Source organism: Myotis brandtii, unplaced genomic scaffold (genome assembly GCF_000412655.1).
Source record: "Myotis brandtii unplaced genomic scaffold, ASM41265v1 scaffold600, whole genome shotgun sequence".
NCBI lineage: Eukaryota > Metazoa > Chordata > Mammalia > Chiroptera > Vespertilionidae > Myotis > Myotis brandtii.
Window position 1 is genome coordinate 418,409 of NW_005370273.1, and position 23,221 is coordinate 441,629.

At 45.0% G+C, this 23,221-nt stretch overlaps 1 protein-coding gene across 3 annotated transcripts in view; it reads left to right on the forward strand.

Moving 5' to 3' along the window:
• The window catches only part of SAP130 (Sin3A-associated protein, 130kDa), a 102,068-nt gene that overhangs the window by 71,794 nt on the left and 7,053 nt on the right, over positions 1 to 23,221 (forward strand). For all 3 annotated transcript variants that reach the window (XM_014550401.1, XM_014550404.1, XM_014550402.1), the window contains 3 exons: positions 4,890 to 5,245; positions 9,392 to 9,640; positions 10,177 to 10,302. In XM_014550401.1, coding sequence (XP_014405887.1) covers positions 4,890 to 5,245; positions 9,392 to 9,640; positions 10,177 to 10,302 — 731 coding nt within the window. The remainder of the gene's footprint in view (positions 1 to 4,889; positions 5,246 to 9,391; positions 9,641 to 10,176; positions 10,303 to 23,221) is intronic.

The window sequence follows — 23,221 nt, forward strand, 5'->3', positions numbered from 1 at the left end:
TATTTCAGTCAGTGTATGCTTAATTTCTAGTTGGTCCTTTTTCATAACCTCAAGGGTCTCACTAGATTTCTTGAGGGTCACACTAAATTTATCGGCGGTTTCTAGAAAATTCTTGAAAAACCTTATAAGTGTGGTTTTGAACTCTAAATCCAGTAGTTTGCTTTCCTCCATTTTTGTCATTTGTGACCTGTTTCTTTGTCTCCGCATTTTTTATGCTTCCCTGTGTTGGTAGAGTGGCTTTGTGTGCTAGGTGTCCTATAGGGCCCAGTGGCTCAGCCTCCCCAATTACCTGAGGTGGACACTCTTGGTGCACCCCTTTAAGTTGTTAATATGAAAAGCTATAAATGTAGAGGAAAATATTCAACTGGATTTAACTTGTAACAATTTACCATATATTATCTTTTTTGGTACAATTAAGTTACAGAATTTCACTTTTAAATACTTCCTTGTGCATTTTGACAATTTAATTATGATGTGTCTAGTTGTGGGTTTCTTTTCATTTATTCTACTTAGGGATTGTTGAACTTTGAGGTGTATAGACTAATGGTTTTCATCACATTTAGGGAGTCATTGGCCATTATTTCTTTAGATATTCTTGCCCCTTCCTCTCCTTGCCTCCCATAGGGCGCGCATTGCTGTCCCGAAGATCTCGGGGCTCTGTTTCTTTTTCTCCAATTTTGTTTTCTGTTCAGACTGGGAATCTCAATTGACCTGTCTTCGTGTATGTGGATCTTTTCCTTATGCCTGTTAAACAATGCTTTTGAGCCTTCCATTGACTTCTTTCCTTTCAGCTTTTATATTTTTCAATTTTATCTATTTTATAATTTCTCTGTATTGACATTCTCAATTTGCTGAGACATCATTTTCGTGATCTTTTTTTTTTTTTTCATGATGTTCTTTAGCCATGATCTTCTTTAGTTCTTTGAAGTTATTTAAAATAGCTCATTTACCCCAGTAGCTCAGTGGTTTAGCATTGACCGATGAATCAGGAGGTCACTGTTTGATTTCTGGTCAGGGTATATGTCCAGGTTGTGGGCTCGATCCCCCGTAGTGGGGCGTGCAGGAGGCAGCCAATCAATGGTTCTCGCTAATCATTGATGTTTCTATTTCTTCCTCTCCCTTCCTCTCTGAAATCATTAAAAATATATATTTTTTTAAAGTTTTATGTAAACAGAATCTCATAATTATTCTATGTGTATTGCATACATTATGTGTATTGCATACAATAATCTAATGATACTGGCTTATATCCACTCAACATTTTCTTTTGAGATCCATTCAAGTTGCAGCTTGTATCAGTAGTTCTCTTTTGAGTGGGTAGTGTTGCATCATAGAAATGTACAGAATTTGTTTATTTGCTTATTGAAATATATTGAGGTTGTTGCTAGTTCGGGACTATTACAAATAAAGCTGCTGTGGACATTCCTGTATAGTTTTCTTGGTAGAAACACGTTTTCCTTTCTCTAGGATAAATCCAAAGAGTGCACAAGCTGAGTTGCATATATTTTTAATTTTATAAAAAACTTCCCAACTGTTTTTCCAGAGCGGCTCTACCGTTTTAAATTCTTACCTGCAACATATGAGATTCTTTTATCCTACAACCTTGCTAAATAAATTCAGTTGTTTGGCCCTGGTAGGTGTCCCAATGGTTAGAGCATTATCCCGTGCTCCGGGTCGAGGGTTTGATTTCCAGGCAAGGCATGTACCTGGGTTGCAGGGTCCATCCCTGGCCCTGATCTGAGTACCTGTGGGAAGCAACCAATCAATGTGTGTGTCTCACATCTATGTTTCTCTCTCCCCCTCTATTTTTAGCACAAAAATAGGAAAACAAGCAAAGAAAACGTTTTCCATTTTAATGAAGCTCCGTTTATCAGTTTTTTCTTTCATGGGTTGTGCTTTGGTGTCATGTCTAAGAACTTCACCTAAGTCTAGGTTTTCTTTTGTATTTTCTTATATACATTTTGCATTGAGGTTTACACCATGTTGAGTTCATTTTTGTATATGGTCTGAGGTTTATAGGCCGATGTTGAATTTTTTGCCTATGGAAGCCCATTTGGTTTCGGTTTGAACTTAAGAGGTATCGTTTTGTGTTGTTTTTTATATCCTGAATTTTCAGCAATCTATATATATAAAGCTTAAGCAACCAAATGACTGTTTGACCAGTCGCTATGACGCATACCGACCACCAGGGGGCAGACGCTCAACGCAGCAGCTGCCCCCTGGTGGTCAGTGCACTCCCACAATGGGAGCACCACTCAGCTGACTGACGGGTGCCAGATGCCAGGCTCACAGCTGGTGAGCGCAGCTGCGGTGGCGCAAGCCTCCTGCCTCTGTGGCAGCACTATTGAGTGGCGGGGGCAGCAGACACAGTGGGGCCGGGATGAGCGGGAGCAGTGTGGCGCCCAGCCCGGGCTCAGGGCTCTTCCCTAGCCACCTGCTGCTTCGCACACTACATCCCTCGGGTGATGTCAGACTGCCAGTCAGACTGCAGGCTGGCCTGCAGGGATTGGTCCAAAACCAGCAATCCGACATCCCCTGAGGGGTCCTGGATTGGAAGAGGGTGCAGGCCAGGCTGAGGGACCCTACTAGTGCACGAATCCATGCACTGGGACTCTAGTAGTAATATAAGTAGGTAAATCTTTGCAGCTATTAAATAAAATATTTTACTTAAAAATAATGTTTAAGAAGTTGTAATGACATGTATGAGTTGTTCTTATAAACCTGAGAAAACAGGCTCTGGCTGTGGGCTGGGCGGTGCCCATGCACTGGGAGGTGCTGGTTCAGTTCTCACGCAGTGGGCTGGGCAGCGTCCCGTGCACCGAAAGGTCGCTGGTTCAGTTCTGGGTCAGGACACAGGCCTGGGTTGTGGGCTCGATCCCCAGTAGATGACATGCAGGAGACAGCCGATCAATGTTTCCCTCTTACATTGATGTTTCTCTTTGTCTCTCCCTCTCCCTTCCTCTCTCTCTAAAAATAAAAATATTTTTTAAAAAATTGGAAAAAATAGCCCTCGTTTGTTTGGCTCAGTGGATAAAGCGTCGGCCTGTGCACTGAATTGTCCCGGATTCGATACCGGTCAAGGGCACATGCCCGGGTTGCAGGCTTGATCCACAGTAGGGGTCATGCAGGAGGTAGCCGATCAGTGATTCTCTCATCATTGATGTTTCTCTCTCCCTCTCCCTTCCTCTCTGAAATCAGTAAAAATATATTTTAAAAAACTGATAAAATAGGATGTACATTTTTACACACTGTATTTGTAGCTACTTTAGATGTCTGAAGTATCTCTGGTAACATATACAGTCAAGCCTCGTTTCTCGAATGTCTCCCACCTCGAACAGTTCTGTTCTCCATCATGTTGTGCACAGAAAAAAGGTCTTGGTTGTCGACCAAAACTTCCGTTCTGGACCTGAGAACCCTTTTACGCCGATACCTCAGTGTGACAAAAAGTGTCTCTCAGGCAACAAACAAAGGAGAGATGCTTCTGTTGCGGCTAAATCTATGATTAGCACAATGTTAAAACATAAAGAGGCCGTCCAGAGTGCCAGTGTTGCTAAGGGTATGAAGTGCTCACAAAACAACAACCACGGCCACTTAAGCGGTAGGAAAACTGCTGTTAATTGGATAAATGAAAAGCAGTTAGCTGGTGATAGCATTTCTGAGGCAGTGACATATGAAAAATTTGTTTAAGGCTGGTAGGAGGGTGGGTCGATAAATTTAAGAAAGGAAGTGTGCCGGGACCGGTTTGGCTCGGTGGATGGAGCGTCGGCCTGCGGACTGAGAGGTCCCGGGTTCGATTCCGGTCAAGGGCATGTGCCTGGGTTGCAGGCACATCCCCAGTGGGGGATGTGCAGGAGGCGGCTGATCGATGTTTCTCTCTCATCGGTGTTTCTGACTCTCTGTCTCTCTCCCTTCCTCTCTGTGGAAAATCAATAAAATATATTTAAAAAAAAAAAAAAGAAAGAAAGGAAGTGTTTGCTTATAGATGAAACAGTACATTAGATATGTACTGTACATAAGAAAAGTTAAAACATTTATTTTGCCCTAACCGGTTTGGCTCAGTGGATAGAGTGTCGGCCTGCGGAATGAAGGGTCCCAGGTTCGATTCCGGTCAAAGGGCATGTACCTTGGTTGCGGGCATATTCCCAGTAGGGGTGTGCAGGAAGCAGCTGATCGATGTTTCTCTCTCATCGATGTTTCTAACTCTCTATCCCTTTCCCTTTCTGTAAAAAATCAATAAAATATATTTTAAAAAAACAACATTTATTTTGGGGGTCTGGAACACATTAATTCAATTTACATTATTTCTAAGGGGGAAAAATGATTCGTTTTTCAAACAAATTGGTTCTCGAACAGCCTTCCATAGTGAATTAATTTCGAGAACTGAGGTTCCACTGTACTGGTGCCTCTGGGTAGAGGTCTGCATGTGTGAAGTGGAGGGAAATTACTTTTAATTTGTATTCTTTCCTATCTTTGCCATGTGCATGAGTTTCCTCTTTTATAAGAGAAACTACATATGAAGTATGAATACAATTGTAATCAATCAAAAGACCTCCTAAAACAGCATATGCATTAAGGAATTCTGGGAGGAAAATGCACAACATAATGAAAATTGGTTGTTTTTGATGACATACTTTGATTTCTTTACAATGGACTTGGTTTTCTAAATTAATTTTATTACTGCTTATAAAAACATGTTGGGTGGCGCAAGGAGGGGTATTTTTAAAACTGCAATTCCCTTTCAAACTTTAAAGTTCAACTATTAGAATTAAGAATTATTTTAGTTTTGCTGTGTTTTACAAAACGAATTGGATAAATACCATCCTCTAAGATGTTGCAGGTTAAGGAAATTTTCTGTTGTTTGCTACATTATCTTTGCTTTTGTATTTCAGTGCCAAACCTAAGTCAGAAATCCACGTGTCAATGGCCACTCCAGTCACTGTGTCCATGGACACTGTGTCCAATCAGAATAATGATCAACCCACCATTGCAGTCCCTCCCACTGCTCAGCAGCCTCCACCAGCCATTCCAACCATGATTGCAGCTAGTCCCCCGTCACAGCCTGCGGCTGCCCTCTCCACCATGCCTGGAGCCGTTCCCATCACTCCACCTATCACGACCATCGCAGCCGCCCCCCTGCCTGCAGCAGCTGTAGGTGGCAATCCCTCCTCGATTTTGGGCCCTCCTGTACCTGAGATAAAAGTTAAAGAAGAAGTGGAACCAATGGATATCATGAGACCAGTTTCTGGTAAGTTCACTCACAGAATACAGTGTTGGCAGTTGCTTCCCCTTTTCCTGATTCTCCTCAGAGTCCCAACTTGTGTTACCCTTAGTTAGGAATGCTGACCCCTCCATTCTCATTTTAAATTTGCACTTTATTACTTTTTAATAAATGAAAGCTCTTTTTGAAAACTAAACCATTTTGCTGGTTTTATCATTAATTTTATTTCTTAACCAAAATTAAGAAAAAGATTAATATTTCCCCAAAGATATTTACATATTCTTCATGATAGCTTTTTGTATCCTATCTAATAAAAGCTTAATATGCTAAGTGTCTGGTTGTCCGTTCAACCAATCAAAGTGTAATATACTAATGATATGCTAAGGCGGCTCAACTGCTCGCTATGATGTGCACTGACCACCAGGAGGAAGATGCTCAGACCAGTAGGTTAGCTTGCTGCTGGGGTCTGGCCGATCAAGACTAAGCGAGACACACCAGACATGCCCTGGAGCCCTCCCGTGGTCCTTCCCTGGCTGGCCAACCTCCCCAGCCCTGATCGTGCACCCGTGGAGTCCCTCGGCCTGGCCTGTGCCCTCTCGCAATCTGGGCTGAGGGACCCCTCCAATCCCGAGTACATGAATTTCTTGCACCAGGCCTCTAGTTCATTAATAAAATACTGCCCCAAAAAAAGAATTAAAAATCGCCATGTAAGAGGATACAATCATCGCTAAGTCCTGCTATTTACAATTTATTACCTGCCCATTTTTGTTACACAGTAAAGTAAGATTTATGTTGTTGAAAATACTCTCTTGTTAAACTTAATATGTGTTTAGTAAAATCTTAAAACTATACATTACCCCTTTTTTTCTCTTCTCGTCTGTAAACTCACTGTAAAGCGCAGATGACTGGAAGTTTTCTTTCTGTTTGATTTTGTTTTTTAATAATTTTTTGTGGATCTTGTTTTTCATAACTACAAAAGTAATATTTCAGTGTCTATAAAAACAGACAAAGCCCAAGTGAAAAAAGCACAACTCTGTCATCTAGCAAATGTGACAAACAGAAAAAGAGGCAGGGACAAAATATAAGGGAAAGTTAGGGCTGGAGCTGTGATATTTAAAAGACTTAAAGGAAGGCTTCCTGAGAAAGTATCTTTGAGTAGAGACATTAGAAAGATGGGGGCCTGGGACAGCAACAAGCCGTGTGCAGGGAGCAGAGGCACACAGGTGGAGCCTCATGCCCAGGAAGTGGTCAAAGGGCAGGTCAGAGGACCAGGGTCAAGACAGAGCTGTGGACCATTGTGAGGACGGGAGAGCTGTGAGAGGGTTTAGAGCAGAGGAGGGACTGCAGGTCCCTTGCATTTCTTACCGCTCTGGCTGCCGTGTACAGAAAAGACGGGAGCAAGGATGGAATCCAGGAGCTCTGTTCAGAGGTTATTGCATAAATTGCAGGGAACAATGAAGGCTTCAACCAAGGTAGTAGCAACAGAAGTGGTATGAAATGATTGGATTAGGTATATTGTTAAAGTAGAGCTGAGGATTTCTTTCAAGATTGGATGTTGCGTGTGGGAGAACAGCATCAAGGTCAGGTCTCAGTAACTGGGAGCACAGAGTTGCCAACAGCTGAGAGAGGGAAGGTTGCAGGAGGAGCACATTCTATAGGGAGGGACTGAGGTTTTGATTTGGTAAGTTTGAGGTATCTGCTAGACCTGCCTCCAAACAGACACATCAGGTAGGCGTTTGGGCCTGTGAACCTGGCTTTTGGAATAGAGAGTGAATTGCAGGCATGGACTGGGAGCTGTCGTGTATAAAATGTGTTTAAAGCCATGAGTCTGGATAAAATCCCTTAAGGAATGAGTGCAGATAAAAACAGAGGCCGCTGTGCACTGAGCTCCTCCAGGCCACTGCCCTTTCTGTGGAGGAAGAAGAGGCGGAGCAAACAGGAGACTGAGTGAAGGGGCCAGAGTGGAGAGAATAAACTTGGGGTACGTGATGTCCTGGAAGCAGGGCAGAAATATTTCAGGGAAAGGGGAGTAATCAGCTGGGTCACATGCTGTTGAAAGCTCAATTAGGTTAAGGACTCCTGAATGGACCTAGAGGTTATTATGCTAACTGAAAGCAGTCAGTCAGAGACAAATGCCATATGATTTCACTTATATGTGGAAACTAAAGAACAAAAGAAAAGAACAAAACAGAAGCATGCATAGGTGCAGAGAACAGTCGGATGGTTGCCAGAGGGGAGGGGCATTGGAGGACTGTGTGGAAAGGTGAAGGGACTGAGAAGGACAGATTGGTAGTTACAGAACAGTCGCGGGGACGCAAAGTGCAGCCTAGGAATAGTGTCCGTAATATTGCAGTAACTGGGTATGGTGCCAGGTAGAAGTATCAGTGGGAACACTTGGTGAAGTATTTGATTGTCTAACCACTGTGCTGTACTAATACAAAGTAATTATGAAAATAAACTGTAATTGAAAAAATTTTTAATAAAACATACGTTTTTCAAAAACGTAAGTACTGAGCTGCGACCATTGGATTTAACAGCATGTGGAGATCTTGAGAAGAGCTGTTTTCATGTAATGATATTAGTCCAGGATGATTGGCTGTGGGTTCAAGAGAAAACTGGAGAGGAGCATTGGAGCCAATAAGTGTGAACAGTCCTTGAGCGGTTTGTTAAAAAGGGGTAGAAAAGGGAAGGGCAGTAGCTGCAGGGAAGTAATGCCAAGAGGAGTAACTTTTAAGCTGGGGCATTACAAGTCCAGGTGGGAATGATCCTGTCCAAGGAAAGAATTGATGGTGTGGAGAAAGATGAGGATTCCTGGAGCAGTGTCAGGGCAGGACACACAAAGATAAGGAAATACGTGGTCCCGGTGCAAGGAAGACGGTATACGTGGTGGAATTTATGAGCATTTTCTGATTGTTCCTTTTATTGTGTGTATGTATGTATGTATGTATGTATTTGCAGTAAGATTGAAAGCAAGGTAATCAGCTAAGAGCAGGGCTGGGGAAAGAGGTGCTGGAGGTGTGAGGAAGGAGAAGGGTGAAATGGCCATGTGGAGAGAGTGGACTTAGCAGATACCCTGGGATTGCCCCACAGCAGGAAAGGCGCGGAGGCTGGCCAGCAAGCCAGGAGGCAGCAAGCACAGCGACATTCAGCAGCACAGTGCGGGCTGCTTGGAGAAAGCGAGGACAGGGGAGCAAGAGAAGGTCCAGTGAGAGAATGAACAAATAAAATTGATGGTAGAATTAAAAACCAGTAATAGGAGAGGGATAAGCAATAGCAAAAAAAAAAAAAAAAAAAAGGTAGGATTAATGGATAATAGTTCCTAGTTCCTATTTAATAGTTCCTATTAATGGATAATAGTTCCTCAACTAGAGGTTGTTGGAGACTGGTTGCTAAGAGGAGTGACCTGGAAAAATAGTTGGTTTTGGCTGGAGAATCAGATGCTAGAAATTAAGATGTGATGACAGTGTTCAGGGTGTGCCTGTTGGGACTGGGCGCCGAGGTAGGGTGTGGGCAGGGACGTGGGGATATGGTAGATGGGAATAAGGGTGGAGGCGAGCTTTTGTCCTGATTTGTAAGGCCCCAGGTGTATGATTCACGCACGCCCAGGCGAGTGCTCCCCTCCCGGTGGAGGCTGCTTGATAGGAGGCCGTGTGCCATGGGTGCCAGAGCTTGAGCTCAGCCCGGCTCTGCGCCGCCCCTGCACTTGCCATGACCTGTGCCTTGTTTTCTCATCTTTAAATTGGGAGTAATAAAATATGCCCACTAATTCAGATTATCTTAAGAGTATGTGACTAAATAGGTTAACTTCTAAGAATTCATGCTCAAAAGCTTGAAATAGTGGCTTGACCATGTGGTTTCTTGTTCCCCTTCGACAAGAAGCCCAGAGGCAGGCAGACGCTCAGAGGTGGTATGTGGGCCCCAGAAAGTCCTCAGGGTCGGCCCTGCCACCCAGGTGCTTGACACCGGTGCTTTTGTCACTCCTGCGTCTTCCTGCAAGGACAGTGGAGGTGTGAGGTGTTAGGAAGCACCTGGTCGCCTCTGCACAGCTGGTGCTTACCCGGCGCCGAGCACACAAGGGTTTCTTTGTTCTACTTATTTTCACCGGTGGACATCTGGTGACGCTGTCCGTATGCTCAGGTTCTCATGCACATGTGCGCTCTCTCTCCCGTGCAGCAGTTCCTCCACTAGCTGCCAGCACCATGTCGCCATCTCTTGCATTGCTGGCTAACAACCTGTCCCTGCCCACAAGTGACCTACCGCCTGGTGCCTCCCCGAGGAAAAAGCCTCGGAAGCAACAGCATGTGATTTCCACAGAAGAGGGGGACATGATGGAGACAAACAGCACTGACGATGAGAAGTCCACAGCCAAGAGTCTCCTGGTGAAGGCGGAGAAGCGCAAGTCTCCTCCCAAGGAGTACATTGGTAATGGAATCTGCTGTCGTGTGAAGCTTTCCCACTTGAATCAGGACCAATCCCAAAGCTGTTTACATAGTCCAATCTCACTAGGGCTCACTTACTGGAATTGTACCTTGAGGATTGTGGCAAATCCTATATAGTAAAAGGCTAATAAGCAAATCGACTGAACAGCAGAATGACCAGTCGCTATGACACGCACTGACCACCAGGAGGCAGACGCTCAATGCAGGAGCTGCCCCCTGGTGGTCAATGCACTTTACAGGGGGAGTGCTGCTCAGCCAAAAGCCAGGCTCACGTCTGGTGAGCGCAGCAGCGGTGGCGGGAGCCTCTCCCGTCTCCGCAGCAGCACTAAGGATGTCCGACTGCCAGCTTAGGTGCAAGGAGCGGGCCTAAGCCGGCAGTGGGACACCCCCCAAGGTCTCTTGGACTGTGAGAGGGTGCAGGCCAGGCTGAGGGCCCCCCCCGAGTGCATGGATTTCATGCACCAGGCCTCTAGAATGTAATAAGCTACTTAGCATCTTTTTTTTGTTCCCTTTAAACAGATGAAGAAGGAGTGAGGTATGTCCCCGTGCGTCCAAGACCTCCCATTACTTTGCTCCGTCACTATCGGAACCCCTGGAAAGCTGCTTACCACCACTTTCAGCGATACAGTGACGTCCGGGTTAAAGGTTAGCTTCCCCCAGGAACTTCAGTGTTAATGCATGAAATTGGTCTTTTACTGTGATTACAATCACAGTAGAACAGACAGGTTTACAAGTTTTCACTTTCTAAAAAACCTTAAGTTTTTGTTATAAAATCTGAAGACTTTAATGTTTAACTTAGACAGAATGTACATTTGGGTATAAAATTTGGAAAATTACTCTTTGCCTGAGAAAGCTATGTCTACTTTATTGGAAACTCAGTCTAATAAATAAGTGACAACATTGTTCTTGGTAAATTTCATGTATTCCCAGCTCCTCAAGTGGCGGTAGATGACTCCTCCTCCCCACAGAGCTGTGGAAGGAGCTATACTGGGTGTTTGGCATAGTCCATCTGAGTTCCTCGGATGCTCAGATCCACGTGCATCATAAGCTCCAGGGAGTTTTATTTCCCAAAGGACCACCTTTATTTAACATGTGTAACTCTTGCAGTGGTCAACATTAACTCTTGTTGTTGAACTTAAGAGTAACATTTTTATAAACCAACATGTAATAAAAATGGCTGATAGTACTTCGTAAATATTTGTGCTGATAGACTTTAAGTGTCCTTAATCTCAGATATAGTCATTGCACAAAGAAGTATAAGTTAGCAGAGGGTTGGTCATTATTCCCATTTCCTCATAGAAAGTCTACTTGGGCACTTCTCTGAGGGCTTCCTTGTGGCCTCAAGGTGAGCAGAGCTGGACTGGACTGACTAATCTCTGTGAGCAGGGATGAGGGTCCTGGCAGTTCAGTCTCTAAAGCAAGCGTGTCAAACTCGAAGGCTAACGGGACGAATAAAGGTGTAAGTGTACGTGGCCACAAAAAACAAAAGCTTCAATTTTCCTAGAAACGTAGGTTTATTTCAGTAGAGAAATGCTGAATACAAAGGGCTGAAATAAATGAGTCATCGTTAACATAAAATAATAGAACATTTTAATAAAAATTAATATTTTTTCTTGAACATTAACTTACCAGACACTGAATAACTTCACAAATTAATAAGCGTAACGCAAATAAGCCTATTTTTCTTCTCCAAAAGTGAAATATTTCCTGTTGTGCACACCAAACAGGTCAGTACAAGATTAATGACTGCTGGTATTAGTGGAGAGAAATGGTGCGCCTGCACAGAAGGCACATAAGGGAAATGAATGCAACACGATTCTAGTAATCAGTCATTAGCGAACGGTGTAGTTCGTTATTAATAATTATGTATAACAGGATATTGTAAAAAATAAGTTACGAAATTTTTATTAAAACATTTCTTACATACCATTATATTGGCTGGGCTGCAAAAATATTCATTGTGGACTGCATACGGCCTGCGGGCCACGAGTTTGACATGCTTGCTCTAAATGGAAGTACAGAAGTGGCAACACATTCCAGGTTTTCTTCCTCACAAGTGTTCCCTGAGGTTTGAAGAGCAGGTAAGATTTCCAAAGGTAGAGAATGTTGGCCTGTGATGGAAGCAGGGTATGGACCACTACACCTCTCTTCATGCCAGAATTCCACAGCCTAGAAGTTAACATTTAAAGGGTTCCCTAGTAACATTTTAAGCCATACTAAAAAAGTCTTATTGCTTCTTGGAACTCACCATAACTGTATCAAGAAAGGTAATTTGATGACTGAAAATGTTCATGATTCCTACATCTTCTGTTTGAACATGTCCATATTCATCACCTTTGCGCCAAGTCTCTTGACTATTAAACTTTAGTTGAACTGCTTTGCCTATGTTTTAAAATCATATTCTTAAAAATAAATCAAGATGAACTGTTAAAAACTGGTCAGGTAATTTACAGGAAGGAAAGAAAAGAAATAGAGGATCAAGAAGCCCAAGAAATTCCCTGGCCATTTTGGCTAACTGGTTAGAGTGTCAGCCCATGGACCGAAAGGTCATGGGTTCAATTTCCAGTCAAGGGCACATACCTCAGTTGCAAGCTTGTGCAGGAGGCAACCAATCACTGTATCTCTCTCACATCAGTGTTTCTCTCGCTTTCTTTTTCCTCCCTCCCCTCCACTGTCTCTAAAAAAAAAAATTATCGGAAAAATACCCTTGGGTAAGCATTTAAAAAATAGAAGCAGCACAGGAAAGCAATAATAACATGGCAGATTTAACCTTACATATCAATAATTACCTTAAATGTGAATAGTCTGAATATACCAATTAAAACACAGAATGACAGGATGGATGGGAAAAAGATCCACCTATATTCTGTCTATAAGAAACACACTTCAAGTACATTGACATAGATAGATTGACAGATGGAAAATATATGCAATGGAAAAATTTTAAAAAGCAAAAGTAGCTATATTAATATCAACTAAAAGTAAACCAGAGGAAAGAAAATTACTGGAAACAAAGAAGGGCATTGTGTGCTATTAAAAAATGTAGAGGCAACAAAAACCAAGAGCCTCAGAATACTTGAAGCAAAACGCTGGAGCTGGAGGAGAGATTGGCAGATGTGCGGTGACGTGATAGCTTCAGCGCCTTGGTCTCAGCGACTGGTAGGAGCACTGGACAGAGTCAGCGAGGATGTAGAGCTGAGCACCATACACCAGCATCTAAGAAACGTTCATACACACTTGAACAGCGGCAGAAAATACACATTCTCTCAAGTGCACACAGAGCATGTTAAGACAGACAGTGTCCTGGACCAGAAAGCAAACCTTAGCAGATTTAACAGAATTGAAATTATACAGATTATCTTCATTTCCTATAATGGAATCACATTGGAAACCAAAAACAGAGAGAACCAAAAACCTCCAAACCATGGAAATTACACAAAACACTTCTAAGCAATGGGTCAAAGAGGAAGTGTCGAAATTTTTTAAAATACATAAACTGAATGAAAATAAAATGAAGGGTATTCAAAATATATGGGAGGCAACTAAAGCAGTGCCAACAGGGAAATTTATAGCACGAAATGCTACATTAGACAAGAGGGAACATCTCAAAGTTCCTACAACAAAAACAGTAAAAAGAGCAACATAAACTCAAAGCAAATACAAGGAAGAAAATAGTAAAGACAGCAGAAATCAGTGAAATTGAAAAGAGGAAATTAAGCCCTGGCCGGTGTGGCTCGGTTGAGTGTTGTACCATACACCAAAAGGTCACTGGTTCCGTTCAGGGCACATGCCCGGGTTCAGGCTCAGTCCCCACTAGGGGACATGCAGGAGGTAGCTGATTTATGTTTCTCATCAATGTTTTTCTCTCTTTCCATTCCTCTCTCTCTAAAATCAATAAAAGTAACATTTTTTTAAAGAGGAAATTAATAAAACAAAAACTGGTTCTTTGAAAAAAGATCAATAAAATCAAATCTCTAGCAAAACTGAAAAAGATAAAGGAAAACAGGCAAATTGGGATTATCAGGAGTGAAACAGGATATTACTACATATTGTGCAGCCATTAAAAGCATCCTATATAATAAAAGCTTAATATGCTAAGTGTTCGGTTGGCCATTCAACCAGTCAAAGCATAATATGCTAAGGCCGCTCAACCGCTTGCTATGACGTGCACTGACCACCAGGGGGCAGATGCTCCTACCAATAGGTTAGGTTGCTGCTGGGGTCTGGCCAATCAGGACTGAGTAAGATGGGCCGGACACGCCCTGGAGCCCTCCTGTGGTCCCTCCCCAGCCCCGATCGTGCACTGGTGGGGTCCCTCAGCCTGGCCGGCACCCTCTCACAATCCAGGCTCAGGGACTTCCCCTCCCCCCACCTCCTACCCACTCCACCCCCCCTCACCTGCCCAGGTGTACAAATTTCGTGCACCAGGCCTCTAGTAAGAAAATACTACGCAGTCCCTCCCTGGTTGGCCAACCTCCCGTGTCCTTCCCCAGCCCCAATTGGGTACCAGTGGGGTCCCTCGACCTGGCCTGCACCCTCTTGCAATCTGGGATCCCACAGGCCATGCCGAGGGACCCCACTGGTGCACGAATTCGTGCACTGGGCCTCTAACGTCTTAGATAAAATGAACCGATAACTTCAAAACCATAAATTACCAAAACGCCACCATAAATAGACAAATCTTAGTAGTCCTATAACCATTAAGTAAGTTGAATCCATAATTCAAAAGCTTCTTAATAGAATCCATAGGCTCAGCTACTTTTTTTAAATATAATACTAGAGGCCCAGTGCACAAGATTTGTGCACTTGGTGAGGGGTCCCTCAGCCCTGCACTGGTGTCCCTCAGCCTGGCCGGCACCCTCTCACAATCCAGGCTCAGGGACTTCCCCTCCCCCCACCTCCTACCCACTCCACCCCCCCTCACCTGCCCAGGTGTACAAATTTCGTGCACCAGGCCTCTAGTAAGAAAATACTACGCAGTCCCTCCCTGGTTGGCCAACCTCCCGTGTCCTTCCCCAGCCCCAATTGGGTACCAGTAGGGTCCCTCGACCTGGCCTGCACCCTCTTGCAATCTGGGATCCCACAGGCCATGCCGAGGGACCCCACTGGTGCACGAATTCGTGCACTGGGCCTCTAACGTCTTAGATAAAATGAACCGATAACTTCAAAACCATAAATTACCAAAACGCCACCATAAATAGACAAATCTTAGTAGTCCTATAACCATTAAGTAAGTTGAATCCATAATTCAAAAGCTTCTTAATAGAATCCATAGGCTCAGCTACTTTTTTTAAATATAATACTAGAGGCCCAGTGCACAAGATTTGTGCACTTGGTGAGGGGTCCCTCAGCCCAGCCTGCACCGTCTCGCAGTCCAGGAGCCCTCAGGGGATGTCTGACTGATGGCTTAGCGGCGCTTCTCCTGTGGGAGCACACTGGCCACTGGGGGCAGCTCCTGCATTGAGCGTCTGCCCCCTGGTGGTTAGTGCACATCATAGCAACCGGTCATTCTGCCGTTTGATTTGCATATTAGCCTTTTATTATATAGGATAGTTTAGGTCCCTTTCTTTAAGATGTTCCCCACCCCTTGCTGCTGGGGTCCAGCCAATCAGTACTGAATGAGATGAGCCAGACACGCCCTGGAGCCCTCCTGCTGTCCCTCCCAGGCTGGCTAACCTCCCGCATCCCTCCCCAGCCCCAATTGTGCACCGATGGGGTCCCTCAGTCTGGCCTGCACCGGTTTCGGCCCCATCCCGCAGGACAGGCCAAGGGACCCCACTGGTGCACGAATTCTGCCGAGGGCACGAGGGCGTGATGACCATTTGCATATTAGCTCTTTATTACATAGGATATTTTTTATTGATTTCAGAGAGGAAGGGAGAAGGATAGAAAGAGAGTCATCGATTGGCTGCCTCCTGCATGCCCCCAACTGGGGACTGAGCCCATAACCCGGGCATGTGTTCTTAACCAAAATCAAACCTGGGACTCAGTCTGCAGGTCAATGCTCTATCCACTGAGCCAAACCGGATAGGACAGCTCAGCTGCTTTTACTGGGAAACTCTCCAAATGTTTAAATGAACAATCAACATAATTTTTTACAATCTCTTCCAAAATACAGGAGGGAACAGTTTCAAATTCATTTTATGAAGTCATTATTTCCCTTATAGAAAAACCAAAAAGGGTATCAATACAGAAAACTACAGATTGATATTTCTCATGAATATGGAAGCAAAAAAACTTAAACTGTTAGTAAATTACAATCCAGCAATATATAAATAGAATTTTACACCTTTATCAAATGAGATTTGTTACAGCTATGCAAAACTTCTTTAATATTTGAAAATCATAAAGTACCACAAATGAGAGAGCTTAAAATAAGACATTTATCTCATAGTTCTGGAGGCCAGAAGTTCGAAATGAAGGCATCAGCAGGATCAGCCTCTCTGAAGGCTGCAGAAGACCATTCTCCTTGCCTGTCTAGCTTCTGGCCAGCAAGCGTTTGATAACACTGGGCGTGCAGCTGCTTCCCTCCGGTTTCCGCCTCCGGACCCACAAGTGTTCTTCCCTGGGTATCTGACTCTTGTCTTCAGAAAGACATTCGTCATTGGAGTTAGGGTCCATCTTATCTCAGTGTAACTGCGTTACATCTGCAAAGACCATCAAGTTTTAGGTACCAAGGCTTAGGACTTTAACATGTCTTTCCGGGGGGAACACAATTCATCCCATAACAAAAGCTACAAAAGGAAAATTACGTGATTATATCAATTGATGCTGAAAATTATTTGACAAAATTTAACACTTATAAAAACTCAAAAATTGGAAAAGAGAAAGACTTCCCTCAACTGAGTAAAATGTCTTCAACGGGGGTGGGAAACTTTTCTGCCAGAGACCACTTGGATATTTATAACATCATTCGTGGGCCATACAGAATTACCAACTTAAACATTAGCCTTACCTGAGATGAGCAAAATGACAAGGCTGTTCTGTCCCACTACTCCACAGAGAACTGGAAGTTCTAGCCACACTTTAAGACAAGAAAAAGAATAAACAGCTATACAGGTTCAAGAGAAATAAATGAACCCTATTTGCAGATGACATCATCTACGTAGAAAATCTCAAAGGATTCTTTGCAAAAACTCCTGGACCTAGTAAATGAGTTCAGCAAAATCACAGGGTCCAATATCCACACACAACAATTTTAGATACTTGTAATGAACTTACGAGAATTTTGAGAGGACATACAATGTTCATGGGTTAGAAAGCTCTATAAAGATGTCAGTTCTCCCTAGATTGATTAATAGGTTTAATATAGTTCCTATTAAAATCACACAAAGGCTTTTGTAGACATAATAAAGAATATTTTAAACATGACATTGAAAAGCATAGGAGGTAGAATAGCTAAAATAATCTTGGGGGAAAAAAAGCCTATAATTTAGCCACAGTAATTGTAGCAGTGGTATTTATGGAGGGCTTGACATATAGATGATGTAACGGTATAGAAAACGCAGAAATAAGTCCACACAGATATGCTCAGCTGTTTTGTTTTGTTTTTTATTGAAGTGCAATACCAATTCAGTGGAGGAAGTAAAGTCTTTTTAACAGACAGTCCTAGACATTCATAAGTTAAAAAAAACACAACCTCAACCTAATTTATACAAGAATTTACTCAAAATGGATTTAACTTTGAAATGTAAGACTTTTAGAAGAATACGTGGTAGACATTCTTCTGCACCTAGAGCCTGGTGAACACTTCTTAGGACTGATGCACATCCCTGTGAACATTTTAGGTATGCTACCTTCAGCCTCTATTGTAAAAACACCGTCCTACATAATAAAAGCCTAATATGCACATCGACTGAACGGCAGAATGACCAGTTGCTATGATGCACACTGACCACTAGGGGGCAGACGCTCAACGCAGGAGCTGCCCACAGGCTCCAACCCATGGCGGCGGCAGTAGGGGGCAGGCCGACGAGCAGCAGTGCCAGGCCACCAGCCAAGGCAGGTGCCCAGGAAAGCCCCCCCCCCCCCCCCCCCCCCAGCCCCCAATCGCCCCACCGGTCATCCCACAGATCGGCCCTGATCGCTATTCAGGCCTAGGGACCCTACCTGTGCAGGAATTTTATGCACCAGACCTCTAGTGTATTAAGAAAACTGAAGAAATTGAGCTTCATAAGAACTTGTTATCTGTGAAGACCCGTTAGGAAGATGAAAAGACAAGCCATAAGCTGGGAGGGAATGTTAACAAACCTCGTAAAGGAACATTTCCCCAAAGAGGATCCAGCACAGGAGATGCTGAAGGTCCTTCAGTGTTGGCTGTGTAGACTTCCCCAGGGTGCTGTGCAGGGAAAGGGGGATTGGATAAGGTCACAGACCTCCACAGGTGCTGTGCCCGCGGGGGAGGGGGTAAAGTCACAGGCTTCCCCAGGGTGCTGTGCCGGGGAGGGGGTGGGGGTTGGGTAAGGTCACAGACCTCCACGGGGGCGGAGGGGGTGGCTTCACAGAGAAGGAACCTGCCAAACACCCCTCAGTGAGGTGGCCAAGGCCGTGGCAACACGACTGAGTCAGGTTAATAGTATGTTCTCTATAGACTGTGAAGGCCCCTCAGAATCCCAGAACCCAGTCTAGCCTGTGAGCCAGGCCTATTGGCAGGGAAGGGCACCCTGCAGCACTGGCCGGAATCGGCAGCCTGGGGTCATCGGGAGCAGGAGCCATCAGCCAGGAGGGGTCGAGGGAGACATGAGTGAGTGGGATGTGGTATCCTGATTAGATCCTGGAACAGAAAACAACTATTTTTTAAATGTTCAACCTCGCTGAAACCGGTTTGGCTCAGTGGATAGAGCGTCGGCCTGCGGACTGAAAGGTCCCAGGTTCGATTCCGGTCAAGGGCATGTACCTAGGTTGCGGGCACATCCCCGGTGGGGGATGTGCAGGAGGCGGCTGATCGATGTTTCTGACTCTATCTCTCTCCCTTCCTCTCTGTAAAAAATCAATAAAAAATATATTTAAAAAAAAATAAAAATAAAAAAAAATAAATGTTCAACCTCACTAGCCATTAGTGAAATGTACATTGAGATGTCACTACACACCCTTCAGAACAGCTGACATGGGAGTCGTGGGGTGCTAAGTGCGGGGAGCCGAGGACCCGTCCCCCCTGCGCTTCATGGCCTGCTGCCTGTCGCCCGGGCCTCGGCTTTGACCTGATGGGTTGTCTGGAGAATGGCACCTCCTCCTCCCCCTTCCCTTGTGCCTCCTTACACAGACCTTCTCCAAGGCACTGCTCACTCTCTTCTTTTTTCTCTCAACAACGTGGATACTCTCTTTTGATCTGATTCTCTGTTGTACAGTTCAGATCTACTGTTGCTCCCACTTGTGGATTTTAAAATGTTCATTTATTGTACTTTTTAACTCCAGGATTTTATCTTGTTTCTTTTCTCTTTTAATTTCTTCCTCTCTGACGTGATCATCATACCGTCCTGCTTCACTCGCGCTCTCCTTTCAGTCTGTGGGCTTACGTGTAATCGCTGCTCTGGAATCTCTTTCTGGTCAGTGACACTGGTCATTCTCAAAAAGCAGTTTGCTGCCTCCCCCCGCTCCCATGATAGGTCACACTCTCCTGTTTCTTTGGCATGACTCATCGTTCCTTGTGGAAAAGTGGGCTTTTAGATGCTATCACGCAGCACCTCAGGCACTGCATCCCCACCCGTGTTACTGCTATTGGCTCCTTTATTTGTTTGGTGGCTGGTTATTCTCGTGACCTCTAACTGCTGCCCCTACCCCACCACCGCTGCCCAGAGTCGAGCCTCCGCTGCTGCTCCTCAGGGAGGCACTGCTCTGGGGTGCCATGCTCCTGGGAGAGCAGTGCTGCTAGGGCTCTCTGCTCTCCTGATGACACCAGCTGGTAAGCCCACGGTTGCCTGCCTTTGCTCTGCTAGGACACAGGGCATGCTGGAATTTGTCCTGCGGCACAAGGTCAATTCCTCTGCAAACAAATCCAGTGAACTTGCAGCTTCTCGTCAGAGATGTGCAGGAGGCGGCTGATCGATGTTTCTGACTCTATCTCTCTCCCTTCCTCTCTGTAAAAAATCAATAAAAAATATATTTAAAAAAAAATAAAAATAAAAAAAAATAAATGTTCAACCTCACTAGCCATTAGTGAAATGTACATTGAGATGTCACTACACACCCTTCAGAACAGCTGACATGGGAGTCGTGGGGTGCTAAGTGCGGGGAGCCGAGGACCCGTCCCCCCTGCGCTTCATGGCCTGCTGCCTGTCGCCCGGGCCTCGGCTTTGACCTGATGGGTTGTCTGGAGAATGGCACCTCCTCCTCCCCCTTCCCTTGTGCCTCCTTACACAGACCTTCTCCAAGGCACTGCTCACTCTCTTCTTTTTTCTCTCAACAACGTGGATACTCTCTTTTGATCTGATTCTCTGTTGTACAGTTCAGATCTACTGTTGCTCCCACTTGTGGATTTTAAAATGTTCATTTATTGTACTTTTTAACTCCAGGATTTTATCTTGTTTCTTTTCTCTTTTAATTTCTTCCTCTCTGACGTGATCATCATACCGTCCTGCTTCACTCGCGCTCTCCTTTCAGTCTGTGGGCTTACGTGTAATCGCTGCTCTGGAATCTCTTTCTGGTCAGTGACACTGGTCATTCTCAAAAAGCAGTTTGCTGCCTCCCCCCGCTCCCATGATAGGTCACACTCTCCTGTTTCTTTGGCATGACTCATCGTTCCTTGTGGAAAAGTGGGCTTTTAGATGCTATCACGCAGCACCTCAGGCACTGCATCCCCACCCGTGTTACTGCTATTGGCTCCTTTATTTGTTTGGTGGCTGGTTATTCTCGTGACCTCTAACTGCTGCCCCTACCCCACCACCGCTGCCCAGAGTCGAGCCTCCGCTGCTGCTCCTCAGGGAGGCACTGCTCTGGGGTGCCATGCTCCTGGGAGAGCAGTGCTGCTAGGGCTCTCTGCTCTCCTGATGACACCAGCTGGTAAGCCCACGGTTGCCTGCCTTTGCTCTGCTAGGACACAGGGCATGCTGGAATTTGTCCTGCGGCACAAGGTCAATTCCTCTGCAAACAAATCCAGTGAACTTGCAGCTTCTCGTCAGAATCGCGTCTGAGGTCAGTGTTGGCTGTCATTGTCTCTCCTGCCCACAGTGAGCCCACAGTCTCGGCTGCGTCTCCCTTAGACCTACAGGGGTTCTCTCCCTGCCCTTCCCTACACCCCCTTCTGGGGGCGCCTTTATGTCAGAACTTATCCCTTTACAAATGGAGTCAGTTCCTTTGGGAAGAGAGTAGCAGCTCCCTGCTTTAAGACTGTTTCTCCTGAGGGCGGGGGGCGGGGGGCACCCTGAGGAACACCTGCTTTCTGGGGGGTGCGCTCTGTGGGGGCAAGGCCCGAGCAGCTGGAGATCCTCGGCTCGCCTCACCTCACAGGACCACACGCACGCGGGGAAGGGCTCCTCCCGCTGTCCGCAGCACGTCGTTCCCAGGCATAGTCCGTTCCACGGTGGGGTTGAGCCCAAGGAAGCCCCAAAGCTCAGTGCTCACCTGTGACTTAACCTCCGCAACAGGTACAGGGCAGGCAGGGAAGTGCTGGTGCCCTGCCCAGGGTGGGGCCTGCTTGTGGCAGCGAGGGGGAGCAGGGGGGTGTCGTTCGGAGGCTGCAGACCTGCTCTTCCTGCTACATTGGCAGGACCTTTTCCAGAGGGTTCAATGGTTATTTTAACACGTTTCGCCAGTCTCACTAGGGAGCAGATTAGCAGAGCACACTCGTACATGCTGAGCTGCTCTGAAAATAAATGAGCAATTTCATAAACATGAAATACATACTTGTATGACCCAACAGTTGCACTTCTAAGCATTTTCCCCAGAAGAATGAAAACCTATGTCCACACAAAAATCTGTGCCCAGATATTCATAGCAACTGTTTTGTAATAACCAAAAACTGGAGACAAGGCGGACGATGTCCGTGGGCAGTGGTCACACAAGCTGTGGCTTATTAGATAGGAATGAAAAGGGAAGACTGTCAGTCATGCTGATTTTAAAGGGACACATGCGGTGTGACGTGTGGAAGGGACTCCTATCTATGTCACGTTCTCAAAATGACAGAGTCGTGCAGACAGTGTTCGCAGTCGGTGGGGCAGGGGGGTGACCTCATGGTGCGGCAGGAGGGGCTCTTCCGTTTGGAGTCTTGGGGGGAGGGGGGCGGGCAACACAGGAGTCACTGGCCTGTGAAGTGGCAGGTGCACCCTTTCGGTCCACGGTGATTTCCTGGATTTAATACTGTTCTCTGGTGATGTCAGATGCAACCAGTGGGGTGAACTTGACCTCTTTACTATTTTTTATTAGCTTTATTGAGATATAATTCACATATTAAAATGGACAATTTAGTGATTTTTCATATATCCACAAAGTTGTGCCTCCATCACTACAGTTAGTTTTTAAACATTTTCTTTACGCCAGTAAGAGATGCCATGCTTGCCCTAACTGGTTTCACTCAGTGGATAGAGCGTCGGCCTTCGGACTGAAGGGTCCCAGGTTTGATTCTGGTCAAGGGCATGTACCTTGGTTGCGGGCACATCCCCAGTAGGGGGCGTGCTGGAGGCAGCTGATCAATGTTTCTCTCTCATCGATGTTTCTAACTCTCTATCCCTCTCCCTTCCTCTCTGTAAAAAATCAATAAAATACTTTTTTTTTTTAAAAAGAGACGCCATGCCCGTTGGCTCGCCATCACCCCCAGTCCTGCCATCTTCACTCCCTGCCCCTCCACCAAGGCCACCTCTGATCTACTTTCCGTCTCTATAGGTTTCCCAATGCTACACATGTCAGATGCATGGAATCATACAATAGGCCATCTTCCGTCATCCACGTAGCGTGTATCAGTACTTCATTCCTTATGTACCATGTTTTATCCATCATCACTTGATGGGCATTTGGGCTGTTTCCACTGTTTATTATGAAAATGATGCTATGATCATTGGTCCAATTTGTGGGATATCCTTTCATTTCGCTTGGATATATAATTAGGAATAGAATTTCTGGGTTGTTTAGTAACTTTGTATTTAACATTCTCATAACTGCTAGACTGTTTTCCAAAGTGAATACACTTTATTTTTCCATCAGCTATGTGTGAGCCTTCTGATTTCTCCACATCCTTATCATAACTTACTGACTTCTTTATTGCAGCATACTGGTGGGTGGGCAGTGGGGCTTCTTGGTTTTGATTTTGTGTGTTTTTTAATCCTCGCCCAAGGATATATTTTTATCGCTTAGAGAAACATTGATGTGAGAAACATCAATCGGTTGCCTCCCACATGTGCCCTGACTGGGGATTGGACTCAAAACCTTCTGGTGTGCACCACAACATTCCAGCGACTGCACCGGGCCAGGGCCCCTCAGGGTGGTTCCGATTGCTGTTTCCCTAGTGACGTTGAATATCATATAGTTATTGACCGTTTGTGTTCTTCTGAAGAGATGTCCTTTTGGATATTTTTGCTCTTTTTATTTTTTTTCTAATTAAATCTTTATTGTTCAGATTATTACAGTTGTTCCT